Consider the following 15,998-nt stretch of genomic DNA (forward strand, 5'->3'; position numbering starts at 1 on the left):
ATACCGTTTCCTAGAACAGCTAGGAAACAGTTCTTGTAGCTTTTCTAGGAAACAGTATACAAGAACTTATACTGTTCTCGCTATTTCCTAGACAGCAGGTGACCAGGGGGTATGGAGTGGTTGCACAAGAGAAGATGCTAAATGAGACTGAGTGACAATAGACTTGTTAGTCTTACCAATGGTCTCAGCTAGTTCTCTATTCTATGTCTGCCTGGAAAGTGCTACTTTACACACAGTAAGGGAACTTAAAAAGGTACTAAGTTGATGGGCTCAAAAACACACATACATACACTCCTCTAATGTCTTGCTCACCTTCACTAGAACTGTTTTCAGGAGCCAAGGATCATGGCAATGTCATAAACAGAGAGCATAACTGGAGATAACATATTGGGTTTCTACTGCTGCATAACAAATTAACACAAACTTAGTGGCTTAAAATAATACAAATGTATTATCTATGGGTTGTGGGTCAAGACTCCAGACAGGCTTGGCTGGGTTTACTGCTGGAGCCTCTCAGGAAGAATCCACTTCTAAACTCATTCAGATTGTTGCTGGAAGTTATTTCCCTGTGGCTATAGAATGAAGGTCCCTGTTTCCTCACTGGCTGCCAGCCAAAGTCCATTCTCTACTCGTTCCACCTGCTTTTTTTCCCATGTGATCCCTTCCAACTTAAAAACAGTGACACTTTAGGTCCTTCTCACACTTTGAATCTCTCTCTCTTCCTATTCTGCCATGCAGGAGAAAGCTCTCTTGTTTTAAGGGCTCATGTTATTATTTGGGCCCACCTTGAAAATCTTGGATAGTCTATCTTAGGGTCAACCATGCCACATAACATAGTATATTCAATAAAGTGCAACCTGACCATAGTTTCCTGGGCTAAGGGCAGTATGCATCTTTGGAAGGCCATTTTAGAAATTTCGCCAATGTTTTGGCATTTCAGTATTAAACTTCCATAAAAGATACAGATATGTTTAATTTTACTGTATGACAAAGAATAATATTTAAAGGTGTTTTTAATTGTTTTTTTTTTGTCATGAAGCAGAGGAAAGGGAGAGAGAAGAGAAAGGAGAGAAAATTAAGAGAGTAAAAATCAAGTTTCTTCTGAAAGAAAGGTAAGGAACATAAAATATGTCTTTCTGGGATTCCACATAAAGGATAAAATATGTAAGACTCCTGTAGAGAACTGTCAGTTTAAAAAGCTAGACTGAACTTATGTTTATCTCTGTGCCCTCTCCCTCTACACTCCACTGAAATTATTTAAAAGAAAAAAAATTTTTAGGATGTCCCTGGAACCACAGTGGAGGGGACGGCCTTCTTGCCAGCGCAACCCAATGGAAAGCCCCAAGCGACGCGCGTGACCTGGCGCGAAAAAAGCCACCCCCCCCAAATGCTGCAGCTTAAAAACCCCACCCCACCACACCTGGGCGTGACTTCCCTGACTCCTCTCTCTCTCCCCCTGAGTCACGGAACCTCGCCAGATACCTTAGTTCCCAATAAAGCCTTTGACTGCTAAAATTTTTTAGCTTCTGACTCTTATCTTTACCCTGCCCTACGCCTGACTTTAACAAAAATAAATAAAAATGGTGCAAAACATGGGCATAAACGGTGTAAACTAACAAATACAAAGAAGGCAAGGGAGAAGTATTGACAACAGAGGTCAATGAAGTTTTGGAAGATGGAAAACAGGTTCATGAAATTGACTTAGCCAAGCAGACAAAATTTAAATCCAGATTTAAATCCAGATGCCACTAGAAGAGGATAAAGACCAGGAGAGGCCAATTCACTGTACATTATTTAATTAAAAAGTAGAGAGCACTCCATTTCTCTCCCACCATAAGAAGTTGATTGCTTTTTGAAAGCTGGTAGTACTCCCCTTGAAAACTAAATGCCCAGCATGGTCTCAATTTGTTGAAATGCATACAAACCCATTAAGTTAACAAGAGTGAACCTCTCGACATTCTTGGTGCTTTTCACTGAAAGGCAAGTGTCCCTATCTATACTGATTCTTCTGTCTCAAGGTCAGTTCATTAGCTTGTCAGTGGCTCTCCAGTGAGTTCAATGGAAGTCCCAACTGACACTGATCAAAGTTGAAAGAAACAGGGCTGGCCTGAGGCTTCCACAAGGCTTCAGGGTTGTTTAGCATATTGTGCAATTCTTAGGACCAGGGGAAACCTTGTTAATTTTCATTCAGTCCCTTAGGACAAGACATTTCTCATTCTGCAGAGATTTATTCAGATATACTCAAGAAGCTGCTTTTCCTTATCTTCAGAAGATTTGCTTTTTACCTTATGTTTGGAAACTCTCTCTTAAAATACCAGGGTGACAGAGAGAGATGGAGAAATGGAACACATCCCAACAGAAAATCGATGCTATAATATACATGTTCAGCAGTTTCTTATTAAATCAGAAATATCGGAGTCAAAAGTGAAAACATAATGGCTATGATGGATGGTGGGCCATAAAGGTGATCTCTGAAGCTGTCTCGCTTCTCCATAACAGAATGATATCCCCCACATAGATGTGTGTGTACCTGAACTTGTGCTGGTTCCACGTTCTTGGCTGGGCTTCCTCTGCTATACCTCCAATGCTTCTACTCTGACTTTTTTCTCTCCTTCTAGTTAAAGGCTCAATATTCACTGAGTCTTTTTTTATACATAATACAAAAATCAGTTGTTTGGGGATGATGACCTGTTAGAAAAGCTAAGAATTGTAAAATCTAAATAGAATTAAGCAGTGGACTGGACTTTTTCCTCTCTAGTCACCTACATATAATATATTTGTTAGAACTTGGTGGGATCTAAATGAAATTGGGCTAAAGGAAAAATGATTAAACATAAGCTAAGATGCATTGGCAATTCTTTTTCAGATTACCATGCATTATGTTATAATGACATTGATAACATGGTGAAGGTTTGGTGGTTGGTAAAAATATCTAAGATTTAATAGATTCTGAACAATCACTTAACTAAGAGTATCTTTTAATTCTATAACACTTCATAAAGCCCTTCAAGTTTTCTTTTCATATCTCCCATATATATTAATGTGCTGTCCAGAAGAGGAACAACCATTTATACTGTAAGTTAGGTGAAATATGATACAAAAACACTAGCTAAGCTTTCATTTGGATATGTTGCTCTGTATATAAAAAGGCAATCAATGTATTAGATATGCCTAATGATGTGATGGTGTCTCTTTTTTGTTTTTGTTCTTATTTTATAGCAAATCCCACATCCACTGAAGATGATATGTGGAAGTAACTAACACCCCTTAAATATCAATTGTTTATTTATTAGCACTACCACAAATAAGATGAAAAAGCAGTAATAACAGAGTAATCTAAAAGAATACGAATGTTCTAAAATCTCATTGAATAAGAAAAATCAGAATCTAAATAATTTTATCTATTTCAGGGACCTAATATCAACTGAATTTGTGCATGGGTTTGAGCTTATTTTTCCAGTGATGGTGACAAGCTTATAGGGAATATCTATGTTGCTCACCTGTAACCCTCTATAACCAGCAGCAGTCATTTGTGAGATGGTTAGTATTATCTATATTTCTTAAGCATTACAACAAGTTCATCATGTCTCTCAGTCTAGGGTATCATTTTTAGTTCTTTTGCATCTGCTAAAAACTGGAGCTTGGGACTCTAAAAGCCTTGACCCTGTGACAGATATCTTAGATGCACTTGGGCTGGTCACTTTATCCTTTAACTAACAGAAACTATAACATTGAGAGTAATTTACACTTGTTTTCCCTTATTGTGCACTTCCCATGCTTCTTCATTTACTAAGCTCAGAAAAACATTCAGGTATATTTATGTCTGAAATGTCTGTTGAATAGAAATCTGGTGGAGGACTCCAAAATAAAAGCATTTAGAGTAAGTATAACATAGCACAAAGGATGTTGCAGATCTTACACAGCTCTGTGTCATAAACATAATTGACAACAGTGATATTCCTGCCTCATACAATTTAACAAAGGCATCCTTTTCATGGCTTTATAATCCTAGGTTAAATAAGACCCAATCAGGGTCACTGAATTAGCCTAGTAAGCTCCTAGTCATCCTTCAAAACTTTCCTAAATAGAAGTCTTTTCCCCAGTCCCTATAAGAATTATCATCACCCTCCTCAAGATTCAAGTTTTAGCTTATAGCTCTTTGGAATTATGATAGGTAGTGCTTTTGTCCCTCAAGGCAAAGATCGTATCTGTTTCACCTTAGCAATCCAGGAATCCAGCCTACTACTTAAATTCATTACATGTACATTCTTTCAATAAATGAATGAACAAATGAACTGAAAACAGTTGTTTTAGAAAAATTTCTTCCTTCAGGCTTTTCACTTTAAGGTACTGAAATATAACATCTTCAACAATCCAAAATATAGAATACTCATAAGAACACAGACTTAATTTTAAAAAGTCTTAATTGAGAATTTATGTCTATAAATGACTCTCTGAGTTTTTATTCTTATCTTCAGAAGCAAACAGATTATGTGACTCAGTGGAAGTAGATTAACATTTGCAATACACACGCTAGAGATCAGCCCTTGTTTAGATGTTTTTATAATTAGTACTTACCCATAGCCAGTGATTCCCTTTGACTGAGTTACCAGTAAGGCGCCAATAGTTGTATTCAGAACATTCTCTAGTACTCCGGTTTGTTGAGCAGTGATAATCTGGTGAGCCAAATTCTGTAATTTCTTACTTGATAAAGATGAAATCAGTCCAGTGCTCCTTATTGTTGCCAGGTCACCAATTTCAATGACTACTACTTTTGAGATGGTTTCCATAGTAGTTGGTGGCGGGATCCTATATGAGCTCGTTTCCATCATGAGAGGTCTACGTTGACCAACTCTGTAATGACTGGCACAAGTCACAGTTGGGCAATTGAGCTTTCTCTTTGCTTTATTGTCAGCAATGGCCTTTAAGGTTGCTTCACTGCCAGGCATCTCATGAATAAATCTGATTTGGTTTTGGCTAACTTGCAAGAAGTCAGTTAGTCTTTCAAGGATAAGGATTTCCCAGCCTTTTTCTAGGACTGGAAATATCACAGTGAAGGCCAAATGAATGGAAACACCTGAGCGTATTTCAATAGGCTCTTGTCCTTGTAGGACAACATACAAGAGGTTATCCAAGATACTGAAATAGTTGGAACCAGAAGACTCATCCAGCAATGAGGAAGTTGATTGAACCAGAACAGGTGGAATGAAACTTTCCCCTATGAAAACACGGGGGCTCTGGAGTTCATGGTAGAATATAGCTAAGAGAAGCTTGGAGGTATTTTTGTTCCCCGACAGAAGAAAACGCAAAACTTGGGGAGTCTGATCCACAAAGCACACCTTGGTGATTTCCCTGATGGGTAAAATGGAATAGAAACTAGATACAGACCCTAAAGTAGAACAAGGGGTATTGGCACTTACACTACTAAAGGTGTCAACAAAACCATTAGTAACAGATACAACTGGATATAACTTCTGCATTGTCCAAGTGGCATCAGCATTGTCAAGAATTAAGATCACCTGGTCAGTTTGCTTGCAGATGTAGCCTTGTATGAAGGGTTGGTATGTGCATTTCTGTTCTTCTCTAAATGTACCTATAAAATAAAGGAAAATAAGTGATGTATAAACTACAATCTCTCAAAGATAATTTGTAATCCATTACTCTTATTATCATCTGTAACCTCATGAAACATTTATTGAACTTTTAAGTGTGTTAGATACTGACTATGCAAAGCAGTCTGGGTAAAATATGAAAGGGTAAAATATGTTACATCACCTGTATTATTTAAAGGTAATAATGGACATAATAGCTAGGTGAAAAAAGAATTGAATAAGTAAAATTATTAAGGAAAAGGAATAATCACTAAGGCCTCCATAGTGGGAAAAGGATAGGGGAGATGGGCATAGTAATATTTGAGTCAATGAGAAAAAAGGTAGATTGAGGGGGCTGGAAAAGAGATTTTATAGAGATATATTAAAATTGAAGAGATATACTGAGTCCAGATTGTGAAAGAGTTTGGATTTCAGACTATATAATTTTCTCATTCTCTTTTTTTCCAAACATTAAGAGTAAAAACAATACAAAAGGAAAAGAAGAAAGTAGCAATTTGGGAAGTCCTGACATTAAATAGAGCCCAAGTTGAGGATTATTGGGGCTAATCAAGACATTTAGACAAACAGCGTTGTCCATTATTCCCATAATTCCTTTCATTTTTTTAAAAAGTAGACTCCATGCCTAACATGGGACTCGAACTCACAACCCCAAGATTAAGAGTTGTATGCTCTACTGACTGAGCCAGCCAGTCACCCCATATTCCCACCATTCCTAATCCACTTGTCTCTGAACCATGAGTAATTCTTATTCTGAATCTACAGGGATAGTTTAACTTCTAACAAACAGAATTCCTTCAATTTAAAAGCAATATTCACAAAATTATCTTGTGTTATTTTCAAGATATTTTAATTTTCCTTCAAGTGCAATGTCATCAATTTAGCCTAAGGATTGGAGCAAAAAAAATCTAATTATTATTAATGGAGGGTGTACTACATTTGGGCATGATACCTCCTCCATATCATACCTTCCATGTGATATATGCCAAAGCTGCCTATGATATTAATAAATTTAATTACCTAAGTGTTGCTTTAGGAGGAGGCCACATTGCATACTTGTGCCTCAACAATAATAGCAACAGTAGTAAAAATATGAGTCAATATTTCAAACTGAATAATGAAATTCTAGCATATCAAAATTTGTGTGATTAAGTGCTTATATTACAAAAGAATTGTGTAAAAGCAATATCTTAATGTTCTGCCTTACAAATACAAATTTAGCAAACAAGTAAAGCAAATCCAGAGTAATGAGGAGAAAGGAAATAATAAATATAACAACAGAAGTCAGTGAAATAGAAAAGAGAAAAACAAACAAAAACATAGAAAGTAAACAAAGCTAAAATTTGGTTCTTGGAAAACATCAACAAATTAGTTAACCACCACCACCCCCCCCCCAACCCCCCGCTAGACTGATCAAGATAAAAAGAAAGAAGGGTGCCTGGGTAGCTCAGTCAGTCAAAAGTCCAACTCTTGATTTTGGCTCAGGCCATGATCACACAGTTCATGAGATCAAGCCCTGTGTTGACTCTGCATTGACAGTAAGGAGTCTGCTTAGAATTCTCTCTCTGCCGCTCCCCTACTCACACTTGCTTTCTCTCTCTCTCTCTCTCTCTCTCTCTCTCTGAAAATAAACAAATAAACTTAAAAAAAAAGATAAAAGAAATCATAAATCACCAATTTCAGGGAGGAAAGGATTATTACTACAGACCCTACAGACAAAGGTTCAGACTATTACAAACTTCATGCCAACAAATTCAGCAACTAAGAGGAAACAGACAAATAGAAAACAGACACATGATAAAACAGAAAATTCAAATTGCTCTAATTTTCTTAAGTAAATTGAGTTTACTAAATTGACTACTAAGTTATTAATTTAGAGATTTAATTATCAAATATAAAAGAATGGTCACTTTTACATAATATGTTTTCTCCCTGTGGTCATATAATATGGAAACACTAATGTTAAATCACGAATTGTTTTCAAACGCATCACACCAGTCTGAAGGGAATTAATTGCTTGATCTTAACAGACATGGAAATTGTGCCCTGAGATTCTGATACAATGGTCTCTACTATAGATACATCATTTTCAAATAAGATAGTTAGGTAGACTTACCTCATGAAAAACCATTCAATCACACTAGTTCCCCTTTTCTAGACTTTACAAATTTTTTTCCTTGTTTTAACACATTTTTTTCCAGTCATGTTGATTCCTGCTGATTAATCATTCACCTTTCCATTCAGTTTTATAGATCTCTGATTTTGTTCTCCCTTCTTTTGATTCAGGAGATATATTGTCTTTTAAAGTCATCTCTACAGATCGCTAAATTTTTGGAAGTGGCCCTAAATAAAATAATTACTCTCTTAGTTGAAATGATTCTCAATCATTCTCTGATATTAGCTATATGTAGTTTGATAAATTATATACACTTAGTAGGCATCAGTGTCCTTAAGGGGTTATTTCTCAAGACCAGGGACTATATCTCCTATTTAAATTACCACAGGGCTTAACACCCTAACTCAAACACAGTAGATGCTTCTTAATATGTGTTAGTTGATTGAAAAATAAGAACTCTTATTTTTCAAATATGTTTTATCTATTCTTGCCAGGTATCTAGTTATAAGATTATTAGTCTATAGCTTGAATACATTTTAAACCAACATATAACAATAATAACTAAATATACTACAAAAAAAATATTGTGAGAATTGCCCCCTGAGTTGGTGCTAATACATGAGATAGCTGAATACTTTGAGAAATCCATCTATTTTCACATGAAACCTTAAGATTGAAATTATGACTGATTATATTTATATTAATTTTCTTATGTTCCTAAATTACATTGATTTGACCCTAAAAGAATTCTGTTGTGACAAAGCATTTTTTTCTTGACTAATTCATTAAATAAATACAGATGGAGAAACTTGAGGTTTTATTTATTTCTATTCCTGATGTCAGGTGCCTTCCAAAGCTAAAATTAAAAAAAATGGGATGATTTATAATGTAATTCAAATATTCTTTTATATAATAAGGTATAGGAGCTATACTAGTAGAATGCACACCTTCAAAGTAGTCCTGTGATAGAGTTCTTTTCATTCATTTATTTATTTTTATTTATGACTCCGAGAAGCTAGTCCACTAGAAGGCTGGACTCCCAAGCCATCTCTACCCTCAGCATCCAAAGCTCCCTATTCCCTTTTTCAGCAATGACATTGAAGGGAGCAGAATATGATAAACAACCTATGTTGCAGGTGAGACCTTAAGAGGAAAAATAGGAAGGAGAAAAGAAGGGTTTGAATAGGAAGGATAAGAGAAGGTTTGAATGCACAAGTTCCAGAAAACACAATCTGTGCTTAATGTCTGTGTTGCAAAGCACATATACACACTGGAGGATCTAGGACTCAGGCCCACGAACAAGCTCAGGAATAAGATGAGAGAAGTCACTGTCAAATTTTCATAATCTGTTGGAATTTTGTATGAGTTAGATTATGAACCCCAGAAACCCAGGCAAGAAGTTTAATAAACATTTGCTGAATTCCTTTTGCATGCTTAATCTGTTAACAGGAAGAAGATTTTGTCACTATGTCACCTCTCTCTTCACTGTTAGGAGTGAGTTACCTTGTCATTATTAAGCACTGTGATGTGATTAAAGATTAAATGCCAGGCACATATGGCTACTCAGATATGCAGGAATTATTTGTTTATTTAAACTTAGTTATCTTTCTTATTCAGATTAACTAGTGCAATGCCAATTATATGCATTGTGCCTATTCCTAATGTCTTTCTTTTTTATATTTTGAAACTGTGTGTGAATATTTTACTTTAAAAGGAACACATGCTTTCTGATGTCTGAGACATTTGGTTGGAGACTTAACACTATGACCTCCATGAAGTCAAATTACTATTTCCTAAGTAAAAAGAAATTCATGAAGCATTGGTTATTATAAAATATCATCTCTATGTGTTCCTTCCAATACCCCCATAAAATGGAAGACATACCTGTTTGATCCAATTTCAGTATAAAGATTTAAATTATTTGTTTCAGTTCTTCTTGACAAAATATAAAACAAACAGGACACTTTTTTCTCCAAAATCAAATACCCTACAATTTTTGCTATCCTATGAATAACAATATAGAAACCTATAATAAATAATGTATTAATGGGGAGACTTCATGGCTCAGTCAGTTGTGTGTCTGACTTGATTTCAGCTCAGGTCATGACTAGGGACATGGGATTGAACACTGCATTGGGCTCTATGCTAAGCATTGAACCTGGTTGGGTTTCATGTTTGTTCTCATTTTCTCTCTCTCTCTCTCTCTCTCCCTTCCCTCCCCCCCTCTCACCCCCACTGCCCCTCTTCCCCACTCATGCTCGCTATCTCCCTTTCTCTAAAATAATAATAATAATAATAATAATAATAATAATAACGCATTAATTATATTTCAAGGCCTTGCAGCTTAGGAAAGAGTGATTTCTAGCCCACATGTCTCAGAAATCAGAGCTGAGTTTGTTTGACAGTAGCAGGAGAAAGATGATTGGGATGTGATTGCCCCAACTCTTTGTAAAGGAAATAAAGCTACACACAAATAACAATTACCCACTGAGAAAATAAATTATTTACATGGTGGATAAATTATTATAGTTAAGTAGAAAATTTTTCTTTCTTAAGGAAGTTAAAACAGACAAAACCAAAACAATTCCACTAAACCATTATATAGTCATCTCTGGTAGTAAAGGCTCACTTCTAGTAGGAATTTCTGCCTTAGAGTTGTGACAGTAAGGATTCTATACAAAGGAAGCGCCTTATGCAAGCTTTAAGGTGGGTTCTTTTAAAATGATACTTAATTTGGGGCGCCTGGATGGCGCAGTCGGTTAAGCGTCCGACTTCAGCCAGGTCACGATCTCGCGGTCCGTGAGTTCGAGCCCCGCGTCAGGCTCTGGGCTGATGGCTCGGAGCCTGGAGCCTGTTTCCGATTCTGTGTCTCCCTCTCTTTCTGCCCCTCCCCCCCCGTTCATGCTCTGGCTTTCTCTGTCCCAAAATAAATAAAACGTTGAAAAAAAAATAAAAATAAAAAAAAATAAAATAAAATGATACTTAATTTTATTGAATTACATCAATCTAGCATTCAAGATGAGATTGTGAAAAGCAGCTAGTGCATAACTATGATAATTCAGAGCTTCATAACATGTACTATGAACTTGTGTTTAGACTTGTATTTAGACCCTAGCTGAAATGCTGCAGATTAATAGAGAACCCATAAAAAGGGAGAGACTGGTATTGGGGAAAACGGAAGAATGACAGAGTAAACTTGAGAAGCTAAGGGAGAACAGTGTCCCAAGCCTTTTAAAAACACGTGGGATATGGTAGGTCAAAAGACTCCATGTCTTCTGGAGCAGAAAGACAGACAGAAAGTGTTTGTGCAGATAGAGATGGAAGACTGAAAGCACTCATCGGCTGGGACACGTGAGGCAAGACAAGGTCATCAACTGGAAGTGTGAGGATGTATATTGGGGGCTGGGGATGTGTGAAGAGAGGATGGGTAGAATACTTGCAGATTGAGAAAATTTGAAATGGTCATTGCAAGAGGGGTGAACCCAGTCTTTCTGTATTTTAGTGCTTGTACAATAAGTGAATGCTATTTAAAATGAGAAATAGGGGCGCCTGGGTGGCTCAGTCAGTTAAGCATCCAATTTCAGTTCAGGTCATGATCTCGCGGTTTGTGGGTTCGAGCCCCGCATCGGGCTCTGTACAGACAGTTCAGATTCTGTGTCTCCTTCTCTGTCTGTCCCTCCCATGCTCATGCTGTCTCTCTCTGTCTCTCAATAATAAATAAACATTAAAAAAATTAAAATGAGAAATGTAAACCTCAGAAGTACTATAAACATGATAAAATCTAGGGAAAATTAATATTATTAACTAATTACCCAGCATATCACAGTATTAGTTTTTTCTATTTTTTGGTTGCACACTTATGTGTTGCTTTTTAAAATGACAACAATGTTGTAATATCTTCTACAGGAGGATAGAAAGGTAATTCAGTCTTGCCTTTAACCTGGAAGATTGACATTTATTTTCTATCACTAGTAGTTCAGAAAAGTTACTTTTAGCTTCACAACTAATGATTGGCAATGCATCAATGTTTAGAGTTATTGTCAAATGTGGGAAATTCCTTACAAAGTTTTTGTCATGTAGGAGAGCTGTAATACCTGGATAAATTTTTATAGAGTAACTTTTGTGGCATTGTCATTCAAAAACATACTTCTCTACTTCTCACTTTCTTCTCATGCCTTAGAATACATTCATAACACATGAGACCTAGGGGCTGGCTCCCATGTGTCACAGCATGGGTGAGTTGACATAAGTGGCTAGTAAGAACTTTATATGGAAGTGAATTGGGGATGCCTGGGTGGCTCACTCAATTGAGTGTCCAACTCTTGGTTTTGGCTAGAGAGCACTAGCTGCAGAGAGGGGCAGAGGGAGAGAGAATCCTAAGTAGGCTCCACACTCAGCTCAGAGACCTACACAGAGCTTGATTCCACAACCCTGGGATCATGACCTGAGCCAAAATCAAGAGTTGGACTCTCAACCAACTGAGCCTCCCAGGCACCCCCAGGAAGTCAAATTTCCATCTGCATCAACTAGCCTAGGATTATCAAACAATAACCTTTGAAACAATCAGCCCCAAACAGTTAGCATTTGATTAATAACTACTGACTTCCCTAATTACCTTCCCCATTTCCAACTTAGCACCAAATGAAGAAAGCCAAATACGTGTCTCTAATTAATCACATAAGATGCCCCATTTCTAATTAGCCTGCCTCCAACTTCACTGTGCCAACAACAGCATCCAATCACCATATACCTGAAGTCTTCCTTTTTTTCGACCATAAAGCTTTCTCACTCTCTGCCTTTAAGTCTCTGCCAAATGCAAGTGATGATAGCTAACTCCCTTGCAATAGAAAACTAAGAATAAATAGCCTTTGCTTATTCTCATTTGGGTAGTCTATATTTCCACAAAAGTCAAGGTTTTGGATGAGTTACTCACCTTGATAAGAGTGGTTGCAGAGTTAAAATGGAGAAGGAAACTGTGAACTATTTTCCATGGCTTTCAGGATGAAAAACAGTGCCTACTATGTGAAATAACACACATATCAAGTAGGGAGGGCAGGTAATGAGTCTAATGACATCAGCCTCAGAGAAGCAGGGTTTTTTTACTTAGTGTTAAAGAGCACTCCACGAAAATGTAAAAGTTTGTTGACTCCAGTTTCAGAGTTCCACACAGTACCAGGAGCAAGATTTGGAGAAAGAGAGTCAAAGGTTGGGTAAGCCTATGAAAGAATCAGGAAAGAGATGTGTATTCTGGAGATGTAGATTGTGGTATTGACTGAAGCAAGAAGGGATGCTATGCAAAATATTTTGTACCCTGATACTCTCTAAGGTGGTGTGGAAGTTGGTAAGTATCAGATGGGTCCTATAGATTTCACAGCGTGTCAGTGGGGGACTCTGGTTACTACTTAAATAAGTCTCAGGTACCTAGATGGTGAAGACCCAGGGTTGTTTCAACTAATATAAAATGGTTGCTCAGGAGAGCTTCAGGTACAGAAATATCTGACAGGAAGTCCACAGACTAATGGAAATGGTACCTGGAAGGGGGACAGGATGGAATAGGGATTAGAATGGCAGAGAAGACTTATTACTTCACTACAAAGATGCCCTCAAGCCCTAAGGTTGGTGGCCCTTCTTCTCTATTATTTCTTTCCTTCCTTCTTCCTTCCTTCCTTTCTCTTTCCCTTCCTTCCTCCTTTACTAAAATTTCCTCACAGCACGTTTTATTACCCCTAGTTCATCGACAGAAAAAATGACTCACAATTTTGCCTCACATAATTACTTAGTAATAGTAATGAGGAAAAGGGGGAAGAGAAAAGCACACTTGTAGACTTCTACCTATGCTTCTGGAAAAATTAAACATAATCCAAATGACTTCATTTTGGCTTGTATTTAGATGCAAGGTCAGCTGTGATGAGTAATACTAGTAGGTAAGTGCTGTAATCATCAGGAATTCTCTCTACACAGTCTTGTGAAAGCAACTCACCAAGAGGTTTCAGTTATTTGTCATATCACATACTTGGTGAGAGTCCATTTGCTTTTGTATACTGCCACTTGGGCTTTTTAACATTTTAGCATACGATCCCTGAAGTCTAAACATATAGCTACAGGGGCACCTAGGTGGCTCAGTTGGTTAAGCATCGACTTCAGTTCAGGTTGTGATCTCATGGCTTGAGAGTTCAAGACCCACATAAGGCTCAGCACTGACAGTATGGAGTCTGCTTCAGATTCTCTGTCTCCCTCTCTCTCTCTGCCCCTCCCCCCACTCACACACTCTCTCTCAAATGTAAATATTTAAAATAAAATAAAATCATATAGCCACAAATTTAACAAATCACGTCTAAAGACTGTAACATTGATTATGCAGTTTTATAGCCAAACTTGGAAACCTGGTGTTCATAAATAAGAAATTTTATTTTTATTTCTCCAGCCATTAGCAATGATTAAGAGACTGGGTGGTTTATCAGTATCTTTCCATCCACATTCCTATGTCATCTTCAGAGTTAATCAATTCTAGTATTTTAATTTTGATGTAAGGCAAAAATAAAGCACAGGTAAGCAATGCCTTGGGGTCCCAGAGCTGCTAAGCGAGTGTAGTTCTTAATCGTAGCAGAGAATACACACTAACCACTTAAGAGAGGTGTGCACAAAGCCAGTAGATATCATCATGCACTGTCCCGGCCACAGCTGACAAAAGCCCATGGTGACAGTCTACCTTCCCTTCTAAATAGCATTTCATCATTTCTTCCTCTGGATTTCTTTCCCTCTTGGTTCCCTCAGTTGGGGAAGGTTTAGTTTTAAGTAATGATCATCCTTCTCACTTGTTTCTGTCTTTTCTTTTCCCACCTCTCCAAATGGCCTTATCTGCCAGTCACAATTTTTGTGGTCTGCAATTCTGATCACTTTTAAATGAAACCCATGCTGGCTTTGGTAATCATAATGTCATTTACAATTTACCACTAAACACGTTTATTCAGTTAGTAGCACACTGGAGAAAGAGAACTCCATATGAACTCACCGTGAAAGGCCTAATCTGATTATTTCCTCATGAAAATCCAGGCAGGGGTGCTTGTAAGAGGGGCTGAGAGGAGAAGGGGAAAAAAGCAAGGTCTGGCCACAGCTGACTTTCATAATCAATGGGAATAGATAAGTGGCACAGCCTGTCAGGGGCGGCCACCCAGTCACCCCAGGGCATTCTTCTCAAAAAGGCAAGAGTGGACAGGACTTAATAAATGCTGAGTGACCAGTGAGTATTGGTTTGGCATATGCTATTGCATTCAAGGTGGACAAGCACAGTGATAAAGTCCAGAAGCTCTTCTGTAAGTGAGGGAAATTAGATTAAGCAGGTTGTATTTGTGTGTGCATGTGTGCACATGAGCCCTTGCTTTGTGTATACTTTAACATTCTAAAATATCCTAGACATACACTATGCTCCATCCACCTTTCTCTAGATTGGAAACCACAGACCTAAACCATAGACCTAAACACCAGGAAAGGAAGTGAGTTAGTTATGTCCGGTGATGGAGGGGAAAGAGGAAGGGTGTGTGTGTGTGTGTGTGTGTGTGTGTGTGTGTGTGTGTATGTGTGTGTGTGTGTGTGCACGCGCGCTCAGGTTGCTTCCAGGGTTCTAACAAATATTAACTTTGTGTCAATATTTGTCCTTCCTGTCGTGAAATGAGGATTTTCCACCTCATTTCACATTTGAAAAGAAAATATGCCAAAGGGGTCGTCTTTGCTAGGAAAAAAAATTAAAAGAAAAGGAAAAAAAGAAACAACTTCTATCTTTTATTTAGAAAAATGGGTCAGAAGGAAAGAAAAAAAGTATTTTTAAAATAAATGTTTTGACTCAAAGGCACATAAAATCCTTCCATCTTCCCCTTTCAACAAAAGGGAAAAATTTATATGTTTAAAATTGAATGAAATACATCAACATTAATGATTTTTTTCCTCGAGGTTAACATCACCATTTCCCTCAATAATTTTTTTAGCCATTTTGTGATAGATTTCCCAATTTGTGGTACAGTAAAGTATAGGAGATTTTGACAAAAACAAAATATATAATCATTCTCTTATTTTCAAGAAACGAAATCATTTACAATTCTTTTCTGTCAAACAACATTTACACCTCATTATTTCTAATTTAACAAATATATATGGCCACAGATCAAATAAAGTGTAGACAGGTTGAATTTATCCCCATTTATATATGTTATTGTAGACCCTCAGGCTATGAAGAGTGAAACTCCAAAATCTCAAAGCTGTGTTCCTAACTAAATACA

General features: G+C 37.2%; 1 protein-coding gene and 1 long non-coding RNA gene across 3 annotated transcripts in view; one reads left to right on the forward strand and one right to left on the reverse strand.

The window, feature by feature from the left end:
- LOC131514338 (uncharacterized) overlaps positions 1 to 15,998 on the forward strand; it is a 479,074-nt gene that overhangs the window by 459,767 nt on the left and 3,309 nt on the right. The window contains exons 4-5 of the long non-coding RNA XR_009263032.1: positions 1,040 to 1,112; positions 3,220 to 3,253. This is a non-coding gene — a long non-coding RNA (uncharacterized LOC131514338). The remainder of the gene's footprint in view (positions 1 to 1,039; positions 1,113 to 3,219; positions 3,254 to 15,998) is intronic.
- The window catches only part of PKHD1 (PKHD1 ciliary IPT domain containing fibrocystin/polyductin), a 473,171-nt gene that overhangs the window by 56,153 nt on the left and 401,020 nt on the right, over positions 1 to 15,998 (reverse strand). Inside the window, exon 60 of one of the 2 annotated variants that reach the window (XM_058734233.1) lies at positions 4,579 to 5,593. In XM_058734233.1, coding sequence (XP_058590216.1) covers positions 4,579 to 5,593 — 1,015 coding nt within the window. Of the gene's footprint in view, positions 1 to 4,578; positions 5,594 to 15,998 lie in introns of those variants that run through there. The other variant, XR_009263031.1, reaches the window with a different exon arrangement.

The sequence above is a fragment of the Neofelis nebulosa genome, chromosome 6, assembly GCF_028018385.1.
Source record: "Neofelis nebulosa isolate mNeoNeb1 chromosome 6, mNeoNeb1.pri, whole genome shotgun sequence".
Taxonomy (NCBI): Eukaryota; Metazoa; Chordata; class Mammalia; order Carnivora; family Felidae; genus Neofelis; species Neofelis nebulosa.